The sequence below is a fragment of the Anthonomus grandis genome, chromosome 16 (assembly GCF_022605725.1).
Source record: "Anthonomus grandis grandis chromosome 16, icAntGran1.3, whole genome shotgun sequence".
In the NCBI taxonomy this organism is placed as follows: Eukaryota; Metazoa; Arthropoda; class Insecta; order Coleoptera; family Curculionidae; genus Anthonomus; species Anthonomus grandis.
The window spans coordinates 8,618,317-8,646,001 of record NC_065561.1 but is presented as its reverse complement, the minus strand read 5'-3'; the positions used below and the strand labels follow the sequence as shown (position 1 = coordinate 8,646,001).

Sequence of the window (27,685 nt, the reverse complement as noted above, 5' to 3'; positions counted from 1 at the left end):
GATAATCCTAGCAGAGAATATGGGCAACAATAAGGCTGCAAGAAGGTAGACATAAGGCATCTTATATCGCAGGACTTTTAGCAATAAAATCAGTGAAATTTCTATTACTAGACATACTTTTAAAAAACGACCTTGGAATTAGTTTCTTTTAAAACCAAATGTTTTTATTTAAAAATGAACTGAAGAAATTATTAGTTTTAACCAAGTTTTATTAATACTACATTACATGAATATTATTAAACTATTCATAAAAGTTCTTCATTTTCTTCAGCAATATATTTTAACAAATTGCTGACAGAGTCAACTGTATGTTTATTAATTTGCACTTTTTCCTTAGAGTGAGCAATGAGCAAAGCATCAAATTAATACATCTAATGGCCTTGGTCTAATGCCTGGTTATTTTAACTGAAATGAGTGCCTTTTTAATCTCACTATAAAATCCGATGTCTGCAGGTGACCCTTTTGGAAATATTTGAACTTCATGAATGAGTCTGGCGTAAAAGTTTGCTTACGTTGACGAAGAACGTTTCTGCCGTACGATTCCATTGATAGCATCGATTTTTTGTATAACGTTGGCCATCAAGTCCTTGATATCTTTCGTATGAATTACTTTTACTATTAGTTTGATTTTGCGTTTGCAATTAACTCAACAGACTCCACAGGATGATAAATGCAATCCACTTTACTTATATTTCGTTTAAACAGGCCGAATGTCCTATCGCAGTCTAGAATGACCACCTCGGAGATCTTATGGGAAATCTTTCGATAATGTTTTCAAACCTTCCTGACTCAATCAAACCCAAGCAAAAACGAATAAAGGTGTGATTTTTATTCTGACCCGGGCAGGCGTCAGAAAACAGAAGCATGTTTTAAGCATGATACACACTCTTTAACGAAGTCCAAGAGAAAGCTGCATACCTAATTTGCACGCTTTTTAGCTGTCCCCTTGGAATATAGATACATTTGTGACTGAAAATGTGATGAAAAACTTCTTGAACGTGAATATGGCAATTAAATAAAAGTCCGCACACTGTCGCATCGGACTTGCAAAATTCTCGAGAAGCCTTTAGCTCTTTATAAAATTGTTTACTTCACCTTTTATGAACTTGAAGCTCATCTGCTACAGTTAGCTTTACAGACTGAGAAAAATGCGGATTCTTTAACTTTGTGTTTGTTTTTTCACAGGATGAACAAACATTAATTTGAGGTCGACCAAATCGTAGGTTAAAGTTATCTAAAAAATATTTTAGGTAAACGGATTTGACAGTTGTATCTGGTTTTATAAAGCGTGCACATTATTTTTATATTTTGCTCATAATAGGTGATTTTCGTAGGAAAAGAGCTAATGTGATGATAAATTTGCCTGCAAATATCGCCAGAGATATAATGAGTTACGATTAAACCCTCTTTTACCTTTTGGAGTTATATCCTGAGCAAGTAAGGTCGTGATACGATAAATACATTTCTGGGGAAATAAAATGCAAATTCAAAAATGGTTTGCGGCATATTGCAACTCGATCGTTATTGCGATGACAAAAAAATTTAAAACTGGTCTTTCGTTTCTCTATTTTTTCTCTTCTATGTTTAATTTCATAACATTTTATAAGCCGCTGTAAATGAAGGCGCTGTTTATTTTTAGAATCTAGGCTATTGACGGCCTTTAACAAATCAGTTTGTTGGTCCAATGTAAACTGTCTGTAGCAAGCCTTTTTACATCTGAAAAAATTCTGTTATTTTTAATTTTTGCTAACAAAATAAACAACTACGAACAACATAAAATATGCTACCGCTCAGTTACCTGCATATAGGCGACAAAATATTTTTTTTGGACTATATTTTCTTTTGTAGTTTTATATTCATCACTGTTTAATCTGTTAACCTTCCTGACGTTGCAATTCTAATTATTTAACTGTCGCTGACGCTCTTCCCCTTTGAATTTGAACATTATTCGTTTCATCTTCATTTCGCGTTGTATAATTCTTTTATACTTCATTAAAAACACAAACAACAAGTTAATGAGGTAGCAAAATTTTGTCATTCACGTAACCTTGCACATTTGTTCTTGATATTTGTTAAAAGTTGAGTATTAAAAGGAACTAACTCTGGTATTTAGTTCCTCACGACTCAACCGTATTTATCAGGTGTTATATTTTTACGGATTGTACTGATTAATGGAAGAAAATTCCTTTACTTACCAACCGATAGGAAATACTGAAAAATATGAGTTCACGTGTAAAAGTGAAATTTTTTAGTTAGTTCTTTTTAATAATCAATATTTTTTAATAGTTAGTTCTTTTTAATAATCAATAATTCAATTATTACCCCATGTTTTTTCTGTTCCTTTACTTGGTTTGCCTGCATCACCCGATTTTGGTGCTTTGGCTTTTTCAATGCCTTTAGGTGTCAATCCAGAGTCGTCTGCTTTAGCCTTATCTGGTCGAGAAGTTGGCTTGTCACTGGTATCTGAAAAGTGCAATTTTCAAGTTTGAAAAAGGTGTTCATAAATGAAATGGCGAAGAGTAAATACATATGGGATGTCCCGCGAGGTAAGGGACAAAATTTCACTACATGTTATTGGTAAATTCGAGTCGACAATGTCCTATAAACAAGCAGTCGTTAATTTTTCTTTACCAAAATATTTTTTTTTTTAAATTTAATAGTGTTATTATGCCAAAAACTAAAATAATGCCGAAAAATTATTTTAACAAAATAACTGTTTACAACAATTGTTCAAAGTGTCCACCTTCACTTGTTGTAAGCATAGTCTAGCCCTTTTGATGTGGCTAATAGCTTTCCCAACGGTTTTCTTAGTTTCTTTAACGGTGGTTATTACTTACATCATTAGCAATATTTTTAATTTTACGAAGTAGTTTATCCGGTGAGCGAGGGCGCCAGGAAACTGTGCACCTTCATCCAATCCAACGCCCAAGGAAAGTGTAATTTAAATACTGACTCATATTTCTACAACAATGTGATGCTGCATCTACATTTGTTGTATTCTTCGAATCGAAACATCTTCTAACAATACTGGAGGTTCTTCTCGTAGGAACTCAAGGTAAATTGCAGCTGTTAAACGATTATCAAACATATAAGGGCCAATTAACTGATCTCATATTAAACTACACTAAACATTAAGTGAAAAACAATGTTAGGAATTCCGATCAATGGTTGTATGAGGATTTTCAATCTGCGAAGCATCGGACTTTCTTAAATTATTGATACCGTATCGGATGAATGTAGCCTCATCGGTGAACCAAATGTTAGTAACCAAATTACGAAATGCAATGGGCCAATTGCAAAACTGCATACGAGAGCCCAGATCAGCCCGCTGTAGAACTTGGACTTGCTCCCGATGAAAGATATGGGAACAAACCAAAATTAAGCATTGTTCTCCCTACAGTTTTTCTGGTAAATGCAGTGCGACGAGATATTTTGCGAACACTAGTCGATGGTGGCCGTTCAACACTATCTAGTTTGACATCTTGGGCAGTTGCTAATGGACTTATAAGAGAATCATTCGGAAATGAATCCTGCTGCTTTTAGGTGATTAAAAACCTTACCAAATACTTGTATATTGGGTAGTCTTCGATTTAGATACCGACACAACTGTTGCTCTACCACTTCCGTTACAATATACGTAGAGTAGCAGCATGCTTGCGTATTCTTAAGATAAATATGAAACTAATTTGTTTTCTAATTTGTTGAAATTTCTGTCCAACTGACGCAACTACTGTAACAGAATAACAAACAAAAAAAGTATCCATGGCACTCGGCCTACTTGATGTCGATGATCGACTTGATAGAGATAATTATTATTATAGCAATGTAGTTTTTGTCATAATATCACTATTAAATTTAAAAAAAAATCATATCTTGGTAAGGAAGCATTTGCGGACCCATGTTCATAGTCACGAGTAGTAAGGAACACGTAGTAAGATGTTGTCCTTTATCTTGCAGGACATCTTGTATGGGCTTATTCAAATTATTACCCTCTGTCCCCCTTTTCTCACTAGGTTTACCTGCATCACCGGATTTTGCTGCCTTGGGTCTTTCACTGTCACTGGGCAATCTCGAATCATCTGTTCTACCAGTACCACCTCGAGAAGTTGGCCTGCTACTGCTGTCTAAAAGTCACAATTCTTAGGTCACTCTGAGATAGGCATTACTAAAATTATTACCAGTCGCCTTCCTTTTTCTTTCGCTTGATACATCACCTGATTTTTCTGCTTGGATTTTTTCAGCTTCACTAGGTTTTCCGGCGATATCTGATTTGCCTGTACCTCGTTCTGAGGTGGGTAAGCCACTGCTATCTATTATAACAAATATTTTTAATTTATTAAAATGCCAACTGTAAAAGCTATTTCATTTTAACCAGCTGTCTTTCCTGTTCCTTTAGTGGGTGTTCTTGTATCATCCAATTTTGTTCCCTTAGCTTTTTCAGTTTGAACAGGTGATAAACTGGAGTCGCCGGCTCTATTTGGACCTGTTCTAGAAGAAGGTCTAACAGTGTCACCTAATTACATAACACATAATTTTTGTCAATGTATAAGCAACCAAATAAGTAGTTTGATTTGTCATGCCAGTTTTGTCAATACCTTCCTTATCTCCCGTTTTTCTACCAATTAAAGTTGTTGGTATTGTACCATCTCTATTGGCTCCACGTCCCCTAGCTACAATTATTTTTTTTATTATAGTTTCTTTGATAAACTGTTAAACATACCCGGTCTCTCCCCTTCTCCTGCTTTTATCCCTTGTTTTCTTTCTACTGGTGTTGGTGCCGCTTTTTTAGATACTGGACCTAAATACCTGGTTGTTAATTATTTAATTTTTGTATCGATGATTACTACTTATACGATCATCTACAGTCTTTGGACTTCCTTGACCACCAGACCTCACAGGCTCTGACTTTGTTGATCCACTACCACCACCTTAAAAAACTATTATTATTTAAAAATATATTTTGCATATATTTACCACCTCCAGGACCTTCTTTATGAACTTTGGGTCTTTTTGCTTCACTACCGTCTTTTTGACCTTCTTCCCTTTGACTAGCTTTTATAGGAGTTAGATTTCTTGAAGAATCTGTTGGTTTTGCCTTTGTTCCATCAACTTTTCGAGCATCAGCTCTATCATGATCATAACCTATAGATAGATACTTTCACCTTAATATTATCTTCTTTTTAATACTCACTATCTTTGGAAATACCTGGTTTTGCTTCAGTTGGTTTACCATGATCTCTTACCAAGGCCTCACCTCTTGCTCTTCCTCGTCCCCTTGGCACACCTAAAACATATCTCAGAGTTATTTAAAACAACTCTCATTTCATTCTCCAGTAATCCTTACCTTTACTTTCTTGAGCTGGCTTACTTTCACCAGCTGTCTGTGGAGGTTTTTGACTTTGTCGTTGTTTCTTTGAAGGCCTCCTTTCTGGTCGATCTTTGGGAACATCAGAGTCTGAAGTGTCTAGTCCTCGTTTATCTGTAACGCGCTGTGGTTGTGACCTGCCTATTGGTTCACTACCACTCAGACGTTTCCTTTTTTGCTGATCACCTTTTGGGACTTCATCTCTTGATTGGCCCGAATCTTCTTTAGTTCTCTTTAATTAGTGTGATTTTAATTTTATATGACTTAATGGTTAAATATTATTTCACCTACTCTTCTTTTTTTTCGGCCCTTCGGTTCTCTTTCACCACGTTCTTGTTGAGCCTTTTTTAGACTCTGTCTCTCTTCATCTAATTTTTTATTCTGAAATTGATTGTTTAAAATATTTATTTACAAAATTATTTTTTCCTACCAGTTGATCGAGCTGTTGTTTCTGTTCGGGTGTAAGTTCTAGTCCTTTGTAAATATCCAGCATCGCTTCCAAATATTCGATTCTTTTTTCAAGTTTGGCAATTTCTTCGTCAGCGTTTCCGGCCATTGCATTAAAGAGCAGATCCAAGGGTAAGAAATTCTCCATGCAAATTTGCTATAGCGTCATGAAATAATTTTAATGAATTAAGAGCTTCCATCGTTTTATAATATAAATTACCCCTTTACTTCTAGCATCATATTCCAAAATATGTTGCCTTCGAAGTTCCACTTCATCGCACCAAGCTCTACGGTCGGTGGCGGACCAATACTTTTTCATTCTGGCCTCTGATCGAGTTCGAGGTAAATCATATGGTGGAAATCCATGGCGGAAAATGCGCTCTTTCTTATTTACATAAGACATTGTGTTTAATTATTTAAAAAATATAGAATAAAAATCATGAATAATAATTGTGATTAAACCATGTGTCAAAACTGACATATTTACGGTGTGACAAAAAAATTGCATGTCTGTTTTTGAGGTTAATAATAATAAATGATTAGGTTTTAATGGAACATTTGCACTCTTTTCAAGTAAAGTAAGAATCTTAGAAAATTGACAGGCTAGAATTAGTAAACAACAACTTTATTTGAGTTCAACATGTGCACAGGGGCAAGGTGGGTGTTTTGTTTAGAATAATATTCATCGATCCTCTGTTATCAAGTTAACACGCATTTTCGAAACAGGAAATTTTCAGCTATAGATCAACACATACAGGGTGTTTCAGAACTATGGGATCAAACTTCTGGGGGTTGTTCAGTGCAACAGAAGAATCCATTTGAGTATAGAAACCCATGTCCGGAAATACGTCACTATACGCCACTACGACCCTAAGACGCGTTAAAATTTATAAAAAACATTAATTACCTAAAAAGGATCTGCTGCATTTATTTTTACCTATTGTACATGATACCATAACAACAATTGTTTAAAATCAACGCTTTTCAATGTCAATTCTCAATGACATGTTTAAAAATTTTATAGCTTACAATTTTTAAACATTTATTGCTAATGGAAAACTTTACCAATCAAAAACTGGCGGATAAGCATTTGGCATACGGAGCAACAAACTGCAATGCACGAGCAGCATCGCGGTTGTATCATGAACGTTATCCCGAACGACAGCACCCTGGATACAAAAAGTCAAGCAACAACTCCAACCTTACCACTTCCAGAAAGTTCAAGGTATAACTGCAGCCGATTATCATCCTAGAGTTCAATTTTGTCGATGGCTTCTGGATCACATCATTGCACAACCAAATTTTTTACAATATCTTTAGTAGACCGATGAAGCCTCTTTCACAAGAGACGGCATTTTTAATAGTAGGAATAGCCATGTTTGGGACGAAGAAAATCCTTATGCAATTTTTCCAAGAAAATATCAGAATCGTTGGTCTGTCAACGTATGGGCAGGCATTGTTGATGATTATTTAATTGGGCCATACCTTCTACCGGAACGGTTAACAGGACCTATTTATCTGCGTTTCTTGGAGGAAGTTCTCCCAGAACTCCTTGAAAATGTTCCACTAAACGTTAGACAGCAAATGTGGTTTCAGCATGATGAAGCGCCGGCTCACTTTGCTGTACAAGTACGCGAGTATTTGGCTCAGCGGTTTGGGCACCGTTGGATTGCCAGAGGTGGAGTAGTTTCTTGGCCTCCTAGGTCACCCGATTTAACGTCGCTCGATTTTTTCTTGTGGGGACATGTAAAGTCTTTAGTCTACGAAACTCCAGTAGAATCAGAGCTAGACTTAATTGGACGAATAACAGCAGCATTTGAAATCATTCAAAACGAAGATCAAATTTTTAGTGTAGTCCACCGAAATCATTTGCGGCGTTTAAATCGGTGTATTGAGGTTGGAGGAAGACATTTTGAACAATTGTGGTGATGGTATCATATATAAAAGGTAAAAATAAATGCATCTGAGCCTATTCAGGTAATTAATATTTTTTCTAAAGTTAAACGCGTCTTAGGGCCGTAGTGGCGTAGTGACACATTTCCGGACATGGGTTTCTATACTCAAATGGATTCTACTGTTGCACTGAACAACCCCTAGAAGTTTGATCCCATAGTTCTGAAACACCCTGTATAATAATAATAATAATAATAATAATAATAATAATAATAATATTAATATTAATAATAATAATAATAATAATAATAATAATAATAATAATAATAATAATAATAATAATAATAATAATAATAATAATAATAATAATAATAATAATAATAATAATAATAACAGAACTGTTTTGACCGATGAGGCGCTGAATTCAAATAGACCAGATATAATCTTAATACACATAGCAGTGCCAAATACCAATAATGTCCTAGAAACGACACACACTAAACTTGATAAATACGCAGATTTAGCTCACGAGATAAAACAACAATGGCGGCAAGATAATGTATATACAGAATGTTTAGCGGAGGGTTAGCCAAACTTGGTGGGCATATAGATAGGCTCAGATAGAAGATATTTTCTTAATAAACTTGTGTTCTAAAAGTCTCGGGTTTTTTTATATCATTGATTTTGTGTTATTTTCAGGATTTGCAAAAAATTATGCCTTTTGACATCTTTAAATTTTTTCAGCATATTTTTCACGTTTTTTTTTACATTTGTATTTAGTCTGTAAAGTATCCTGAATCTAAAAAAATCAATATCAAGTACAAATAATACCGAAATAATTCGTTTTGAGCTCAAAAAGTTAATACAAGTAGCAAAAAAAGTTATGAAAGGTAACTTTAACTTGACGCAAAAAAAAACTAAAATCTATCAAGATGTTCAGGTAGTTTTAAAAACATCTCCAGTTAATACTCTTTTCAATGATATACGATGTGTAACACAAAGCCGACTAACTTGCCACAATTCATGACTTTCAAGGACAATAAAGTAAAAAAAAAATATTTTTTTAATTTTATGTATTTATTTCAAAATTACAAATTTTATTAAAACTGCGCTCCCCTGGCTCTAATACATGCCCTACATCGCCGTCGCATTTCCACTGTCGTAAGGCGAAGCCGCATCTCTTTTTTGATACTTTGAAAAGCGGCATCGATTCTTTGAATGGTCAAATAAGAAGATCGTGGAACATGCTATGGGATTGTTGTTGTGATAACAAAAATATGTGCTACATATTGTTGTTGTCATTTAACATTTGTCATTTGTCGTGGTATAACTTTTTAGCTTTCTTACGTACCCAAGTCGTTAATCTAGTATTGTATCGTTTCTGTAGTTGTTATTGTTATTGTTGCTGTTAATTGAGTTTTTTTATTGTTTTTGTGACTTTCCTTATTTTCGTATCATTATCACCACAATGGCTGCATACACTACCGAAGAATACGCCGATATTGTCTTTGCTTATGGAAGAGCCAATGGTAATACGCAAGAAGCACAAAGAATTTATGAGGAGCAATACCCCAATAGGCGTGTGCCCCACCACAACACTTTTCCTAACACTTTTCGTCGATTAAGGGAAACAGGCAATCTAAATTTTCAAGAACCGAGGATCAATCGGAGGCAGTATGATGTAGCTGTAGATGAAAACGTAATTCGCGATTTCGATGAGGATCCCACCACTAGTACAAGGAAAGTAGCTACAGATCTGAACATTTCTACATGGAAAGCATGGTCAGTTGTCAAGGCAGAAGGAAAGTCCTTTCCATTACATCCCAGTGCAAGGTAATTTCATACTACATCAACAACTTAATTCCGCAATTTTTACTGGCATCGTGATACTCTATTCTAGGTCTTCTACAAGCCGACTATGAGCGACGGGTACAATTTTGCCGCTTTTTGCTTCACGCAGACGTTGAAAATGGATACTTTTTAAAAAGCATCTTATGGAGAGATGAATCAACATTTACACGTGCGGGGATATTTAACCAACATAATTTACATTATTTATTTACATTGGGAAAACAAAAACGTAAATCCGCATTTGACCAGAGCCAAGTCTTTCCAAACAAGATTCAGTGTTAATGTTTGGGCAGGTGTGATTGGGAGACACCTCATCGGTCCACACTACTTGCCGAGAAACCTCAGCGGGAACAATTACTTACATTTTTTACAAAATGATCTCCCACAATTATTGGCTGATATACCCATATTAAATGAAGACGGGTCAATCGTCTTCCAGAATGTCGCGTGTCCTGCACACTATCGGGTCGCCGTTAGAGAATTTCTGGACAATACTTTTCCCAATTCGTGGATCGGAAGAGCAGGTCCCATCGCATGGCCTCCGCACGGTCCCCTGATTTAACCCCTCTCGATTTTTACGTATGGGGACGTGCGAAAGAACCGATGTACGAGGTGGAAATTGACAATCTAGACCAAGAATCAATGCCGCTTTTCTAACCGTCAGAGAAGAGATGCGATTTCGCCTTACGACAGTAGAAATGTGACGGCGATGTAGAGCATGTATAAGAGCCAGGGGAGCGCAGTTTCAACAAAATTTGTAATTTTGAAATAAATACATAAAATTTAAAAAATAATTTTTTTTTTTACTTTACTTTCCTTTAAAGTCATGAATTGTGGCAAGTTAGTCGGCTTTGTGTTACACATCGTATATCATTGAAAAGAGGAGATGTTTTTAAAACTACCTGAACATCTTGATAGATTTTAGTTTTTTCTTGCGTCAAGTTAAAGTTACCTTTCATAACTTTTTTGCTACTTGTATTAACTTTTTAAGCTCAAAACGAATTATTTCGGTATTATTTGTGCTTGATATTGATTTTTTTAGATTCAGGATACATTACAGACTAAATACAAGAGTAAAAAAAACGTGAAAAATATGCTGAAAAAATTTAAAGATGTCAAAAGGCATAATTTTTTGAAAATCCTGAAAATAACACAAAATCAATGATATAAAAAACCCGAGACTTTTAGAACACAAGTTTATTAAGAAAATATCTTCTATCTGAGCCTATCTATATGCCCACCAAGTTTGGCTAACCCTCCGCCAAACACCCTGTATACTCCCTCTAGTTATTTCATCCACTGGAATTGTCCCTTTAACACTGTCCAAAAACCTTAACGCATTGGGTCTTTCCTCCTGGACAATTGTCACTATAATGCAAAATTCATCTTGCCTTCAGGCCGATGAAATTGGCAACACCGCTATCAGCGAGCTAAAACAGAAAGATAAATAATAATAATACAAATAATAAATAAGTCTTTTTATTTAAATAAAAAAAAAACAAATACATACATACATACATACATAGTTAATCATACATAGAAAATAATGGCGAAGTCTAGCTTTAGGGCTACTCTTACTTAACCATTAAAAGTAGATAGCACAAAAGGAGAATAGAACTACAGGTATGTTGTCGCAATTAAATGCTTAAGTTTCTTGCACAGGTAAAGGGAAGAGGGCGTGTAATGTTTGTTTAAGTTATTGATGTTAGATTTTGGATTAAAACTAAAAAGTAGAAATATATATTTATTATTCTAAGCGCAAAAATAACAACTTCAAAGCAAACAAAAATTATTAAATTCTTATTCCTAAAACCGCTTCTAAAAAATTTGAAATGGCAACACCGCAGGCAAAAGCTGATGTCATCTCGCGAAATGTGATCTTGACAAACGGCTCTGTGTTTACATTCAGCATTTGTGATGTTTTGTGTTTTTTCTTTAGTTTTTGGTTAAAAAAGGGAACAGGATTTTGTGCTGCACCACCGAACATAAACTAGAATAGAAGGATCACTCTAAGCGCCGCCCAAAATGTTGCCTTTCTCACTCGCTTTCTGATGCTACTCTTTTTTGCTGCCCGGTGGCGACTGCGTTATACAGGGGCGTCTTCAATATTAGAACTATAATAGCGTTGTGCGGAAATTTTGTACTTTAAAAATGCCGGCGATATGTTGCGTAGATGGCTGCAGGAGTAAAAGGGGATATACATTTTTTTAAAAATAAAAATGGATTAGTTTACAGAAAAAAATACACGCTTTTCTTCAGTATTTCTTAAATATCTCGGAAAATTGAGATCCTACAAAAAAACTCAAAAAGTGTCAGCGATTTAGAGTACATATTTTTTTTAAATCGTGATTTTAATCTAAAAAAATGCAAAATTTTTGGTAATATTCTCTTATTAGTGGTGGTTTTTAATAGTGAAAGCTATCCGATTTATTATTAGTTGCATTGCAATCATTTGAATGATATAAATTTTAGCCACTTATACCGTCTAACCATACTTAAAACTGGATTTTTTTCGTCATTAAGGGCGGTTTTTAAGGGTTTCAGTTTCAAAATATTGATGTGTACTATAATCCCCAATGTAAAACTATATTTATTTTGAATATTTATATGCATTCTAGGTTGTAAAACACCTATTTTCGTTTTATTTGAATTTTAGTGGTTTGTTCTTTCATCCCCTATTTAAAAAGCAAATAATTAGGCATTTAATAAGTTTTTTTTATTTAACTGCCTTTTTATATTTCACTCTTACCCAGTTCCATATGCTGAGTGTTGTTATCACATTATTATGTAAATTTTATTAAATATTTAAAAAATGGGTATATTAACGAAGTTATTATTAATTAAGTGTATGTAATATTAGGTAGGTAGTTTCTTGGTCAGTTAAGAAAAGAGCATGAAGGGAACGTAAAGCTAAGATTTAATTGTGTACATTCTAATAAACTTAATTTTAAAGCTATCTACCAAGTGTTTTTCTGACAGTTATTTGTTCAAAAGAGATACTTAATAATATTCTTTCAATTTCATTTTAACAATAATACAAAGTGCCTTTAATTTCAAAAAATTCCATATATTACACGCTGCCCGCCGCGATGTACGAAAATATTCCTTATTAAAAATGTTTCAAACACCCCCCGTATCGTAAAGGATTGCCGTCGAAACTAAATAATGATTTACGACCGCGTAAAAAAGTCGGCACTGTTTAGAAGTCCCTACTTCAAACGGCCGCAAGAGAGTGAACCTACTGTCTTGTTCTTTATACTGTGGCTGCACCATCGAAAAAAGCCGATTTAAGCCGATCTTTTTACAAGTAAATACCGATATTGTCATAACATCATATCAAGGGACAACCCTCGTCATAAACCCAGAATAATAAAAACTTATTAAAAAACCTATAATAAATATAAAATATTTAATTTTTATAAAAATGCTTTTTATTAGATAAGTACTTTTACTCTAATGAAGTACTTTAAAAAAACTCATAAAGAGTTCATAAGCGGTAATATTTTTTAGAATTTAAAGCATAATCTATTAAAAATAAATATTTATCATGTAAATATTTTTTGACGATGTCACTGGGAAAGATTACTTGTGTCTGTCGAATAACAATGCGAACAAGCGGCGTTGCGATGTTGTTGCCTTTTTCTTTAATATAGGGACGTTATCTACACTTATTGAATGTTGACTTCTTTAAAGAGTATCTTATCATACTTTATGACAAAAAAATGCTTCATATTTTATTAAAGAGGAATTGTATTATTTTGCGCCTGTCAAAATAAGTGACAAACTTTTATGATATTATAAAGTGTGTTTTTTTGCCATTTCTACATAACCATTTAGCATCATTGCATCAAAGATGTTGCAAGCAAACAAACTGCCCATAGTTCCACGGCAATGCTAATTCTAGCCTTTCAATGTTCTAAGTACAGAATGCTAAAGTGGCAATAAACTATTCAATTTAATATAGAAGAAATGCAAATTTTTCGATGAAAATGTATGGACCAAACTGATATAGACGAAACCCAATGCAAAACTAAGGGTACTTTAATGTACTCTCAAATTATGAGCTAGCTCTGACAAATAAATAAAAAGCACAGATAGATAGACAGTTTAATAGCATCATATGATTTTTTATTTGTCAAAGATACAACAGAGCCATAAATTTTTTGGAATGGATGTGAGCAACCTGCATGTAATTTTTTTACTTCCAAGGAACGTTATTTGACAAATTGTCCTAAGAACAAATAATATGGTTGACTAATAAATATTGGAGAATTGGTCCAAGGAATTAACGAAAAGAGAGATTACTATTAGACCATCTTCGGACTTGGTTCCAGTGTCATCCAAACGAAAACCAAATGTGATTCAGGCTTACTGGGACTTAAGTAAAAAGTTGCTCAGTATTAATATGGCAGCAGTTTGATGGTGTGACAGCTTATTGCAAAAAGTATTCAATTTCCAACCCTACTCAGAAACGTGAAATCAAAAACCGGCTTTATAATTGTCTCGCCAATGGCGACATGATTACATCTTTCAGTTAAAGTGTTTTTACCTTGGCCTTAGTACTAAATTTGAGACCTTTCATCTTATCGTAACTGCCAACTAGTACGACATTGTTTGCATCAGGCGGATACGGGTAAAATGTATACAGTGTTAAACATTTTACCGAAATTTCAATATTTTTCAATTTCACCGTTACTGATGGTAGGGTATCTTTTGTTAAAGAGAACTTGTATCATCCCGCGCTGCAACTTAACCTCAACATTTCCTACCAGCTTAATATGAGTATTGAGTTGTTTAAAGTCTCTCTCACAATGTTCAGCATTTGGAAGGCAGTTACTTAAACGATTATAAAGCATATTTACTGGACTCTAAAAAGAAATAACTGATAAAGAAATGACTCATCCATCTAGCTTCGGGGTATTTATTAATGGTAAAAAAGGTCAAGCTAGAATTCCTGAAATAATAAGCTGCCCAATAATACGGTTGTCATAGATCCGTAAATGCTTTTGAGTCATTCTTTCGAGGGAGATTTATTGCGTCTATTTACGTCGAACATCCGACTTTCGGTAATTCACCAAACGTTGATATTTCCAATGTTAAGAGATTTTAGCCTGCAGAAGACTTAGGAATAAACTGACATCTGGTGTCGAAGGTATTACGGATGATTAAAAGATTGCATCAGAATATCAACTATATTAAAAGCTTCTGGTGGTAACCGATTACATGCCAATCTTGTATTTTAGCAATTTTATAATTACAATTATATATACTTGGCCATTTTTAAAAAATATATGAAATTATTTTATATCGGTCTCTGTTTAACCATGTCGTAGGTGTCATTTGCGTTACTCAGCACAGATTCTTTAGTACGTGATCTTATCTTATATCTTTGACCTTCTGTCTGGTAATATTTATGAATTAAGTAATGCTTACTCAGGTAGATGTCATTTATACTGGCATTCAAAAAAGCCTTTGATCGAATATTTTTTATTCTTTAATATCGGTCAGTTTTTGAAAGGATCCTTCATTCATTGTACTTTCCTATGAAAGTAGCTTAATGAAGAGCAGATCCACTACTTCTAATCTTATTACGGTCACAGAATTTATTTCAGAATCTATCAATAATAACTTTGAAGTTGATGTAGTTTATATAGACTTGCCAACAGCTTTCGACTGCCTTGCCATTGTAATTTTACATTAAATGTTTCTGATTAATTTGGAGTTTTATCTCATTTCTCTCTCGACACAGTGAAATAATAGCTCCTTCAGGTATATCATAGGGCTCGATATTGGGACCTCTACTCTTCAACTCGTTCATAAATAATATTTCTAAAGATCTAAAGTAAACAGCTTGTTATACTGCGATGACAAAAAGTTATACTAGCCAATTGCCACTCTAAAAAGTAACAGCAGCCCAGGAATTGATAAAACTACTGTAAAACTTATAAAAAAACAACCACAAATATTTGCTTGATCCCCTAATTAATATAATTAATTTAATTTTTTAGAGCGGTACAATTCCCCAACAATTTAAGATATCAGTAATTACACCAATCTATAAATCAGATGACAAAACAAAAAGAAATAATTATGGACCTATAAGCCTAATAAATAATTTCATGAAAATCTTTGAAAAATGTGTTAAGGACAGATAGCTGCGTTTCTTGTAAGAAAACTAAAACTATTCTATCAAGAAACTAATTTGGCTTTTTAAGTAATGTAGGTATATCAAATGCCCTCTACCTTCTAACAAAACTTATAGCAGAAAAAATAGATAACAACGACAAATATATAGCAGTGTTTTTAGATTTGACCAAAGCATTTGATACGGTGCCGCACCAACTTTATTTATACCAACTTATATTTTTGGAATAAAAAAAAATGGTCAGAGAGGCAGAGAAGTAGTATTGGATCAAAATCAGAGAAGTACTATTGGATATTTTTAAAAGCTATTTGGATAGAAGAATTCAAATTGTAAGGATAGAAAATACATTAAGTGATCCATAGGAGGATAAAATAGGTGTACCACAAGGCACAGTTTTAGGCCCAATACTTTTTTTAATATATTAATATAATAACTAAATTGAAACTTAAAAATGGCCCATTAATTTCTTATGCAGATGACTCGGCGTTAATCTTTCCCTCAAAGTCTTGGAATGATGTAAAAGAATATGTGATTAACATATTCTGTCAAGTCAACCGCCCTGAGTTGGATAATATACAATTCAAGAACTCGCGAAACCAAAATATTTAGGTATCATTATAAATAAACATTTGAAATGGGATTAACACGTATTACAATTACTATTTACTATTACATATTTATACTATTACAATTATTATTAATCTAAAAATTTTATATTTTAAGAAACAATATAAGTTGAACTTTAGTAATATCTCTGTATAAATCTATTGTAGAGTCATTGATAAGGTATAGAATTATTGTATGGGGTAGCATGTACAAAACTGCTATAAGTTCATTAAATATTGTACAAAATTCTATTCTTAAGATAATATATGAAAAAGTAAGCATAAATGTGTAATATATAAAAAAAAGAAAAGTGATTTCGGATATATTATATGATCTGTTGATTTGTTATATTAAATGAATTGTTCTAAATGGCGAAACGATTTATATAAGTTGTCCTATATAAGCTCTTAGTACTAAACTTAAATTACATTCAAATAATAGGTAACCATAATAGAGTTCGATATTCGGATTTTTTTAGAACACAGTACATCAAAAAGTTTGAAAAATCATTTAGAATATCTAAAAAATTAAATCCATACACATTTATTGTATTCGTAGAAAAATTGTTGATATACGACCTTTATATATGTATTAGAAGTAAGTATATTTGTTTATTAAAATGATGAGTCATGTGCCAAAAATACATAACCTCATACCTTATACAATCCGAAATTGTTCAAAAATCAACAGATATAAAAAAGAATGTAGATCATATATTTTTGAAAATACCCTTATTTTAAAAAATCTTTTTTAGTGATTGCTTTTGGTACTGCTGTCACTTAGGTGCATCGCTGCTTGAGAATGCAGTCTTTTTGCAAATATTTATTAAAGTCAGATTGTTTTTAACTCTGTAAAATCTATAACTTACTTTATGTATTTTTCTTATTGTTTTTGTAGCCTTACTTCCTTTAATTTTAAGTTTTTGTTTTTTTGTAATTGCAGCAAGCTTTGCACATACGGGTGTTTTGTCATCTAAGTGCTATGTTGCAATACCATATTTTTTAATTTTTTTATTTCTATTATCTTAAGTATCCATCAAATCAATCTTAGTAGTTGAATCATAGCATCCATTCTTTCATCAAGAGACCATACAAAAAAACAAAACAAAAGTAAAAAACTCCTCCCAGGATCTCATTAAACATAGGTACATATAATTTCTTAAAAACTCACCCGTGTTTCGCTCCTATCGGAGCATTATCAGGCCTAGACATACACCTACACAGATCACATAGTGAATGTGATTTACTTTTGTTTTTTAATCGTAGAAGTTATTATATCTCTGACATAATGGTAATATTGTGAATAGAAAAGTGTACAGTACAAATACTATAGATAATAATTAATGCGGAAGGATGCAGGGCTACTGCATTTTCCAAAACTATAAAAAAACTATATCTTTAGCATCTAGCAGTTTACTCTCGTCTACTAATTATGGTCACCCTACTATCAAGACCATATTCAAGAGCTTGAAAATATACTATTATAATAATTGTAAATTTCTTTCGTTTAAATGCGAAGGAGTGTACCAGGAAGTTAACTTTTCACATGATCGTCTACTTGAAAATTTTCAGTTAATATCTTTACAAGAAAGAAGGGATTCAGCAGATCTACAATTTTTACATAAATTAATTAATGGGTCAGTTGATTCACCGGATATCTTGCAACTTCTAAACTTACACAATCCTTGTGTGTCAGCTGGAGTGATGTATTTAAATAAATAAGTTAATAAATACATAGAGTCAGCATAGCCTCTCAGTCGCGTTAGTAGGTTTGTTTCGTTCGGATTTAGTCAATAGATCCCACTAGGAGGTCTTTACATCGAAATATTTTATTGCTACCTCGGGCGTACCACATTATTTATTCTATACCTAATAACTGGGTCCACTATTATTTATTCTATTTAGTAATGACTTAATTAGTTTACTTAAATGTCAACTTTATACTTTATTGGTGTCATATTGATCTGGTTGAAACTGTTCAATGCAAGTTTACCAAAGATCTGGCTTACAGAGTTGCTGGTAATTGCTCCGTTCGAGGATCAAACGTTTTATCGGATGTTTCCTGGTTCTAGGACTATGATTATTATGCAAGTTTCATTATTTTAGATATACATTTCTTTTATGTACTTTTTATTTTTTTATGGGTTACATGTAGATTCTTCATATCTTGCCAATAAAGGCTTATTATCATATATAATTGTTTGATGAAATAATAAGAGGTTACCTGGTTAAAGAGTTGATTCATAAAATACTACGAAATATGAACCTAAACTTCCTCCTGTTGCAATGGATGTGATTGCAAATAACAATTACTAATTTGCTCTTTTTGTAATAATAAAAAGCTCTGGGTAATTTTTTATACATTGGCCTAAAATAATACAAAAAATAACACAAAAGAAGTTACAGCAGGGTTTATTTTTAAAAAAATGATCAAATAATATTTTACGCAGCCGATTTATCTTCTGTCACATTCGTTACTCCTGAAGCCTGAGATGTTGTGTCGTCCGGGCTACTGCCCGCACAAACCAATGAGGGGAACTTCTTTTGTAGAGCTTGCCGGTATTTCGGATGACTGCAAGAAGAATTTTCTATTATTAATACGACAATAAAAACAAATCTTCTAAACTTACCTTATACCATAGACAATAGGATTGTACACAGCATTAGCTTTAGCGAAAAGCGAACACCAAATAGTGGCCAGAGGTGTAATCTTGGAGTTGCCAAAAATTCCTGAAAAGTTGGTGACCAAATACGGAGTCCAGGCCATGAACCATAATGAAATAGTCATCAAGGCTATTTTGGCTAATTTACATTCTGCGCTAGTTTGTGCGGCCTCAGAAGATCGTAGTGACGCCACGTTCATTTTCTTTGCCTGTTCTCTCATCGATTTTTCATGGGCAGCAACAGCCTAAGAAATTAGAATTAGTGGGCATTTATATAAAGTACAGAGCGTTTCAGAATAAGATCCTTAAGGGGATGAACGCTTAGTTTATTTTGCAATGACAAGTTCAAATAAAGCTTATATCCTAAGCTTCAATATTTATACTTAGTTTGTTATAACACAACCACTCAAAGAATTTTACCAGGTCATCATTGATAGCTCTATCTAGTTCATCCTCATTTTTATTAGAGAACAGTACCGTTAGCAAACAGAAGGTATTTTCATTTTATTAGCAGATATTTAAGACTTTGTACCTACATACCGTGTGTTAAAAAAGTCCCGAACCCCCTTAATAATTCGTGAACGCGCAAATAAAAAAAATTATAGATCGCTTTCATCTTCATTAAGAAGATAGCTTTGCAGACCAAGGTTTTCTTTTAAAATGAAATGGTATATTTTTTATGCAGTTTCCGATTCTACAGAAAATCGTAACACAGCTTCATGGAACATATTATGCTATAGCTAACTTCAACAGATTAAAAGATACAATTGTTTAAAAAATTATTATGTAAAATTTATTACAAATAAAATATGCAAATACTAACCCATAAAAAAAGAAACGATACAAAAAAGTATTTAAACAATAAACCTATTTAATTAAATGTTGGAAATGGCCCCCTTGAACTGTTTGACAATGTGCTAAATTGTAGTGAAAAGCATTTGCTACGTTTTCTAACATGTCGAGAATTATCAATTCACATTTTGCTCTAATTTTTGTAATACATTAATATTTTCCGGCTTTGTCCCATAAAATTTATTTTTTAAATGCTTCTAGGAAAAGTAATTGAGGGTTGTAAGATCAGGGCTTCTTGCTGGCTATTCAATTTCACCTCTTCTATCAATCCAACGATTTGGAAAAGTCGTATCTCAGAATTTTCTTATATTTACTCCAATATCCAGAGGCGCCATCTTATTGAAACCATATTTGATAAAAATTAAGCATGTTTTCTTATTTCTGATTTTCCATCAAATCCAGATAGGTGGAGTTTATGGTGGATTCAGGTGGCATTTAAATTATTCTTTAAGGATTTTCATCCAGTGCAGATTTTCATTTGACCAATATTTGCAATTATGTAAATTTACTGTAACATTTAGCATAAAGTTGATTCATCAGAAAAAAACATCCTCCAAAGCCAAAATCATCTTCAAATAGTTCCTGTACTAACGTGATTTTATAAGGATGAAATTTATTGCGTTTAAGGACATTTTAAACCAATATAAAACAAGCTTCCGACTGGTTGGCAACTTGACGTAATGATAAATTTGGGTCTTGAAAATGTTGTAGATACGATTTTTGGCCTTTCTCTTCGTTGACGGTCTTTGCAACTTTCGGTTTGTTTAAATCTGTAAATTGTTATTATTACTGTAAATTACGAAATTGATGTGCGGTATTGATAAGGTCTTGAGTTTGTTGGTAGGATCGCTTGCGATCTCTGAATCCTCGAATCATAAAAAGTTATAGTTATTATTTGATGGGTTAGTATTTGCATGTTTTATTTATAATAAATTTTACAGAATAATTTTTTAAACCGTTGTATCTTTTAATCTGTTGAAGTTAGGTATCGCATATGCTACATGAAGTTTTGGTAAAATTTGGCGTAGAATCGAAAAATGCATTAAAAAATATACCATTCTATTTTAAAAAAAGGTAACTTTGGTCTCTACTACTGTGGTGATACTGCCTGTATATGCAAAGTTATCTTCCTAATGTAGATCTGAAAAAGATCTATAATTTTAATTTGGGACAATTTTTCATAAAAGAGTGCGTTCACAAATTATTAAGAGTCCGGAACTTTTTTAACACGTTCGTTGCTCAAGACGCACATGTGACGCCCTAGCAATTCTTACTCGAGTGCTCCCGACGCACATGTGGTGGCCTCATGCTTTCTGTAATATACCTACCTGCCAAATGCCAATCGACGAGCACTACATAGTGGTCGAGAACTATCGATAGTCCCCATATTCGATAGTTATCGATAGCATGGTACTTCACATTCGATAACTATCGATAGGTTTCGATAGTAATAAAAACCATAGAGAAAATAATAAAAGGTAGCTAAATATATAAAATAATAAAAAATAATCATTTATGATTTTCTCGATGGTAAAAACTAAATAAAAAACAGAATTATCAATAAACATCTGATTTTATTCCGAATCAAATGTCAAATTTTTGTGCAGAAAAGTTAGCATGTTCACATTTGTCGGATTCAATCTGGAACAGCGATCACTAACTATTTGCCCTGCAGTACTAAATGTCCTTTCACTTTCCACTGATGTAGCAGGGATACAGAAGTACTGTTTTGGTAGCTCACCCAATGGATGTAGATCTTGACCTGAAAACTAAAATTTAATTTTATATTATATTTAAGTTAAATCTTAAAATAACTTACCTTCCAAATCGTTAAAGGATCTGTATCTTCTGGGGCATTACTTCTTTTCAAATACTGCCTCTTTGTTATTATCACGTCTGTTTGAATGGACTTTACCTTATTGTCGATCCTTTCTTTTAAAAAACTAAATATTGATGTATCATTGGAATTTCTTTCAACATTTTTATTAGTTAAAACATTTTCATTTTTACTGAGAAAACCATACATTTCTTGCTCTAAAAGTAAAGATGCGTTTGCAGCATTTTCCGGGCTTTGAAATGCTTCCTTTTTAAACCTCGAGTCCAAAATGGTGGCAATTTTTGTAATTGTACGAGATTCATATGGATACAAACGTTGCTTTGTGGAAATTAAAAGATGTTGCAAAATGTGTTGCCTTCTTCAGTTGTCAACTCTGACACGCAGCTGGTTAAAAAATGCTGTATGCCAGTGCTTAATGGAACTATTAATGATATAGTGACATATTTATTCCCTGAAATAAAAATAAAAAAAGTTATTAAGGAATATTTAATCTCCTAATTTAATATAAATGACCTACCTGATATTTTTCGAGTGACTTCATTAAAACTGCTCAACATTTTTTCAATCTCCCTTAAAATAGTGATATCGTCTACAGACAAAGGTGCAGGCGCTTTCCTTAATTTTAGTAAGGCTTTTGTGAGACTGTCATTTGTTTTTAAAACTCTCTCAATCATCAGATATGTGCTGTTCCACCTGGTAGGAACTTCTTGAAGTAATTTAAGTGGTTCCAAGCCTACAGCCTTCTGTTCTGCTTTGAATGTATCATTGGCAAGATGACTTGTTCTTATAAACGTTACAATATCTTTAACCTTTTTAATTATGGGCCGAAGACAAGGAATGTCCAAGCAATCCTGCACAACTAAGTTGAGAGTGTGCACAAAACATGGCAAATGGCATTTCTTTAATAATTCACAGGTTTTTTTCATGTTGGCGGCATTGTCGGTAACAATACACACAATTTTTTTATCAATATTCCACTCTTTAAAAATATCGTTCGATGTATCCGATAAGTTTTCAGCAGTATGATTTACACCATTGGGTAGAGGCTTTGTTGATAAAACGGCTGATTTTAATTCAAAGTCACATATATAATGACAAGTAACTGTTAAATAAGACTCCATGTTCACTGAAGTCCAAGAATCTGAAGTGATTGATACATATTCCGTAGTATCAAGTGTATTTTTAAGTTTTTCATATGCTCTTACATATTCTTGCTTAAGTAATTTTTCACTCAAAGTATATGTACTAGGTAGAGTGTATCTAGGATCCAATAAACCCACAAATTTTTTAAAGCCATTATCCTTCACAATTGTAAACGGTTGAAAATCAGCCATAATCATATAAATTAGAGCTTGATCCAATTGTTTTTTTCTTTGAGATTCATTATCATACTGCGCTGTTCTTTGGAAAAAAGGGCTTATGGACCTATTATTGGATCGAATAGAAGAACTTGATATGCTTCCCGTGTTGCTCGAAGAACTTTCAGCAGTTGACAGGCCATCAGACTCACCTGTCAAGTCAATATCTGAACTCCTACTTAATATAGGATGAAAACGTTTTAAATGATCCAATAAGTTACTTGTATTGCCACTAGTCTTATATTCATTTCCACATGTTAAACACTTTGCAAGCTTTTTGTCTGCAGACTTTTTGAAATACTTCCAAACAATGAAACTTTTCCTTTTCCAAGAGTCCTTTGTTTGAACTTTTGGTCAGACATAGAAGAGCTCACATTTTTGTCATTTGTTGTAGGAGAGCGTGAACGTGAACGAGAACGAGAAGTTCTGGGGGATGATGAGGTACATGGAGATGGAAAATCTTAAAATAAATTATATTAATGTTTAAATTACTCTATTATTTAGGTCAAAAAAAGTATACTTACTATTCTTTTTTTTTCTGTTTAAAAACTTATCCATTATTTTTGGTTTAGGTATTGTTTGTTAGAGTTGTTAAAATTTAACTTTTATATTCGTAGCACATAAAATACACCAAACTCCAAACCAATGACACTCTAATAAATTACAGAAAGAAAAGCACAAAAACAGGCAGAAGACCAGAGAGCAAGAACAAAATTTAATGTAAAATAATAAACATAAATAATTATCTTTTTTTAATTTATTTATTTTCTCACTTTCTACTTCTTCTTCTTCTTCTACTTTTCCAAATCAACAATAGAGTTGAGGGCTATGGTCTGAGCAGCGACGCTTTTAAATGTTTTAAGCCCAGTTCATAAGCTCGCGATTTGCGGATAATGTTCCTATTGGTGGATTTCCTGTTTTTGGTAAATTCGAGAGCTTATGAAGTGGGCTTTACCTTTTGGATGGCAAAGCCTTAAGATTTTAAATTTGTCCGTGAAAGAGTTTTTGGCTAATTTTACCAAACGACACGACAAACAAAACTATCGATAGTTAGCGCCAACTATCGATAGTAGTCGATATTTAAAACTATCGATAGTATCGATAGTTATATCGATAGTTCTCGACCACTAGCACTACAGTAACGCTTATGATTTCGTAAGAGCACGTTCTTATGGGTTTTATTTTAGAGTTGTGCTACGTGGTACGAGTTTTCGTTAATTTTTTTTTTTAAATGGCCGACAGTCCGTCCCCATGTTTTTCGGCACCGAAACGGCTTAGAATTAAAAATCCCAAAGTGCTTACGGAAGATGAAATGCGTGCATTAGCATATTTATCAAGTTCGAGTGATGAGGAGCCATTTCCAGACTCAGGCCGCAACTGGAGTGATTCATCTATAATATCTGATGAACGTCTAGATGCAATGCCTACTGTCTCGCAAAGCGACATGGAGCTATTGGATGATGTGAAGAATGTGGAAAATGAACAATTAGTATGAACAGAAAATCCCCCAAATCTTAGGCAAATTACATTTACTGGAAAGCAAGAACTAAAGGTACCATTACCTGGTGAAGGTAAACCTGTTGATTTTTTTTACTCCTGGCTGACGACGAGTACTTTGAAATATTAGTACGACAAACTAATATTTACGCAGAATACGTGCTACTTAACGAACCCTCGGGACCCAACTCTAGAATTAGTCGATGGAAATCTGTAGATAAAGAAGAAATGACTTTATTCTTGGGACTTACAATTTTTATGGGAATTCTTCAGTTACCTAGATTGCGAGATTACTGGCGTACCAGTCGTTTTCTCAATTTGCCTATCAGGAAATATATGAGCAGAGACCGATAGTTTAGACAGATTTAAAAAGTGACAGGTTATTCAAAATTCGGCCATTAGTTAACTTTTTTAATAACATGGATTCGGTTTATTCCCCGGGCAAGAGCCTTTCAATAGATGAATCGATGCTTTTGTAGCGCGGTCGTCTTTCGTTTCGGCAGTACATAAAAAATAAAAAACATAAGTACGGAATTAAATTTTATTTGCTGACCGAGTCAAGTGGCATTGTTTTAAATATGCAAATATATACTGGTGTACTTGATGATTTGGGCGGTAGAGGGCATGCCGCTAATGTCGTCCTTCATCTTATGAGGAATTACTGGGATAAGGGGCACAGTCTATACATGGATAATTATTACAATTCTGTGGCCCTTGCGAGACAATTGTTGGAAAAAAAATACGTACTGTACGGGTACTTTGCGGATGGGAAGAAAAGAAACCCCAGAAGATGTAAGTAAGGCAAAACTAAAGCCTGGCGAATCCATTCATCGTTATGGAGGAAATGTGTGTGTAGGTAAATGGAAGGACAAACGAGAGGTACTGTATATTAGTACGGAGCATGAAAATACATTGGAATAAGTTTTGTCTAGATTTGGCACTAATAAAATTAAACCAGCCCCAATCGTGCAATACAACAAATATATGTCGGGTATAGATTTACAAGATCAAATGTAGTCCTACTACCCCACCCAGCCAACGTAAAACCATACGATGGTATAAAAAAGTAGGAATTCATATTATGGAGACTATGTTGTACAATTCCTATATGTTATACAACAAATATTCTAGACCAAAGATGTCGTTTCTAGAATACCGTGAATCAATAGTTGAAGCAATGGTACCAGAAATCCAAGCCAAAGAGAAGCGAGGTCAATCCAAAGAGAACCAAGGGTTTCAACACGGTCCATCTAAACTAAAAAAGGGCCCAGGAGATGGTCCCTAGTGACGCCACGTAGGCGTCGTTAAGAACTGGGTGTTTAAAATCTTGGCCGAGTGCTCAAGCCGCCACATGTGCGTCGTGATTTTTTTTTTTGCAAAAAAATAGAAAAAAAAACACATAAAAAAGAATTATATTGAACTAATAATACGTAAAAACATGCATATTCAAAAACTCAAGTTTTTCTTGTCTCAGCACCACCGGTGACCATTAAAAAATCGATGAGCATTGAACGTGTTAACACATGGTATGGACAACGTCCTAAATATCTGCTGATAATATCGACATACCTACTGTTTGCTGACGACACTGTTGTCTGATAAAAACAACAATGGTCTAGAAAGAGCTATTAATGATGACCTGGTAAAATACTTTGAGTCATATAACAAACTAAGTATAAATATTGAACCTTAGGACAGAGGTTTATCTGAACTTTTCATCTTAAAATTAACTTAAGCATTCATTTTCTTAAGGATCTTATTCTGAAGCGCAAAAAATAATAAATATTCACGAATGGAAATGTTTTAACAGGCGGTATAAGAGATACTCTAAAGGATCCAATAGACCCCTTAACTGCATCAACAGATAGATCTTAATATTCACTACTTTTTACATATTTTATAGAAAACAGTAAAATTTTTTCTACTAATAGTTTATGACAAATACTGTGAAAGTTTATTTTGTACAGTTTTTTTTTAAATAGTTCAAAGTCCACGGTATCGAAGGCTTTTTGCAAATCATTATATACTGCTACAACCAACGAATTTTTGTCCAAGTTACCAGGATTCCGTTATAATAAGTCAATAATGATTTTTGTAAAAAATAAAGTATACCGGGTGTTCCGTTGAACATGTTACAAACTTCTTCAGGGTAGATAGAAAACGTAAAGAAAAAGAAAAGTTCATATGAACAATGGGTCTGGAAATGCTTCCTCAGGAATCTCGAGCACTTTGAAGATAACCTTTAAAAACTAGTTTTCGTGTAATAACTTCGGAACTACTTTAGCTATCGCAGCCAATTTTGGAACATAATTTATTTTTAGTACGTTTATTCTTTTGAACCTACTAAGCAACAATTATTTTAACCAGAGGCGTGGAAACTAGGGGGATATTTGGTAAATTTAACCCTCTTTCTCTTGACTAAGAGAGTCTAAGACTTGACTTGAGTTTATGCCCAAATTAAGAGACAGCACCAAAATTAATTATTTTATTAATAATACTAAAGTTTATTTGCTGAAAAGCGATAGTTAACAAGGTTCGAGAATTAATTAGAACCGAACTTTCTGCTGAACGTTTCACAATATTATGCAATAAGGTAATATTAAAAATTACATAAATTTATATCTACCATATTAAAAATTCCTTCAGCCCCTATGAAATTTCATGTTTAAAATGTAATAAAATCAGCCATAAATAGATTCAATTAAAGTTCTTTAATACAACCTGTAAAATAATTTGTATTTTAGGACGCATCCTATGACTATCGCTTTTCCGCAAAGGGAATAACATTCATTGTTATACTTTGTCATTGTCAGTAACCGATTCTACACGGTGTTATTCCCTTTTTATCACGGTTAAGCAATGAAAGATTATACTTTTCCTGAATATTCCTACATGCTATTAATTTATGGGGAAGTTTGAGGCAATGGTAGAGCTGTTTCTTGATTATATAAATAGCGGTTTACCCAAAGGCAAGTTCCAGCTCACACAATTTTTGAAAGGGTCAATCAACGGCTCAGGGAGACTAGCTCCGTATAAAATAAAACAGCCAGATAATGGTGCGCAAAAAAATATCCGGACCCCGGGTTTCGAGGAAGAAGTTCTTCAACGATTTGAAGATAACCCATTTGTAAGTACTCCAGCAGTAGCTGATTATATAGTAGTAGCTGATAGA

The 27,685-nt window shown here is 33.5% G+C and overlaps 2 protein-coding genes across 2 annotated transcripts in view; both read right to left on the bottom strand.

Annotated features, from left to right (window-relative positions):
• LOC126745956 (nucleolar protein dao-5-like) overlaps positions 1–6,268 on the bottom strand; it is a 33,846-nt gene extending 27,578 nt beyond the window's left edge. Inside the window, exons 1-13 of the mRNA XM_050454016.1 lie at positions 6,033–6,268; positions 5,796–5,969; positions 5,657–5,746; positions 5,345–5,597; positions 5,207–5,284; positions 4,975–5,142; positions 4,854–4,928; positions 4,721–4,798; positions 4,596–4,670; positions 4,373–4,513; positions 4,179–4,310; positions 3,990–4,124; positions 2,323–2,463 (exon numbers count right to left, since the gene is read on the bottom strand). Coding sequence (XP_050309973.1) covers positions 2,323–2,463; positions 3,990–4,124; positions 4,179–4,310; positions 4,373–4,513; positions 4,596–4,670; positions 4,721–4,798; positions 4,854–4,928; positions 4,975–5,142; positions 5,207–5,284; positions 5,345–5,597; positions 5,657–5,746; positions 5,796–5,969; positions 6,033–6,215 — 1,723 coding nt within the window. The 5' untranslated portion in view covers positions 6,216–6,268. The remainder of the gene's footprint in view (positions 1–2,322; positions 2,464–3,989; positions 4,125–4,178; positions 4,311–4,372; positions 4,514–4,595; positions 4,671–4,720; positions 4,799–4,853; positions 4,929–4,974; positions 5,143–5,206; positions 5,285–5,344; positions 5,598–5,656; positions 5,747–5,795; positions 5,970–6,032) is intronic.
• A 12,434-nt stretch (positions 6,269–18,702) lies between these two features.
• Positions 18,703–27,685, bottom strand: part of LOC126745936 (rhodopsin) — a 40,799-nt gene continuing 31,816 nt past the window's right edge. Inside the window, exons 7-8 of the mRNA XM_050454002.1 lie at positions 18,937–19,214; positions 18,703–18,878 (exon numbers count right to left, since the gene is read on the bottom strand). Of these exons, the coding sequence (XP_050309959.1) occupies positions 18,749–18,878; positions 18,937–19,214 (408 nt within the window). The 3' untranslated portion in view covers positions 18,703–18,748. The remainder of the gene's footprint in view (positions 18,879–18,936; positions 19,215–27,685) is intronic.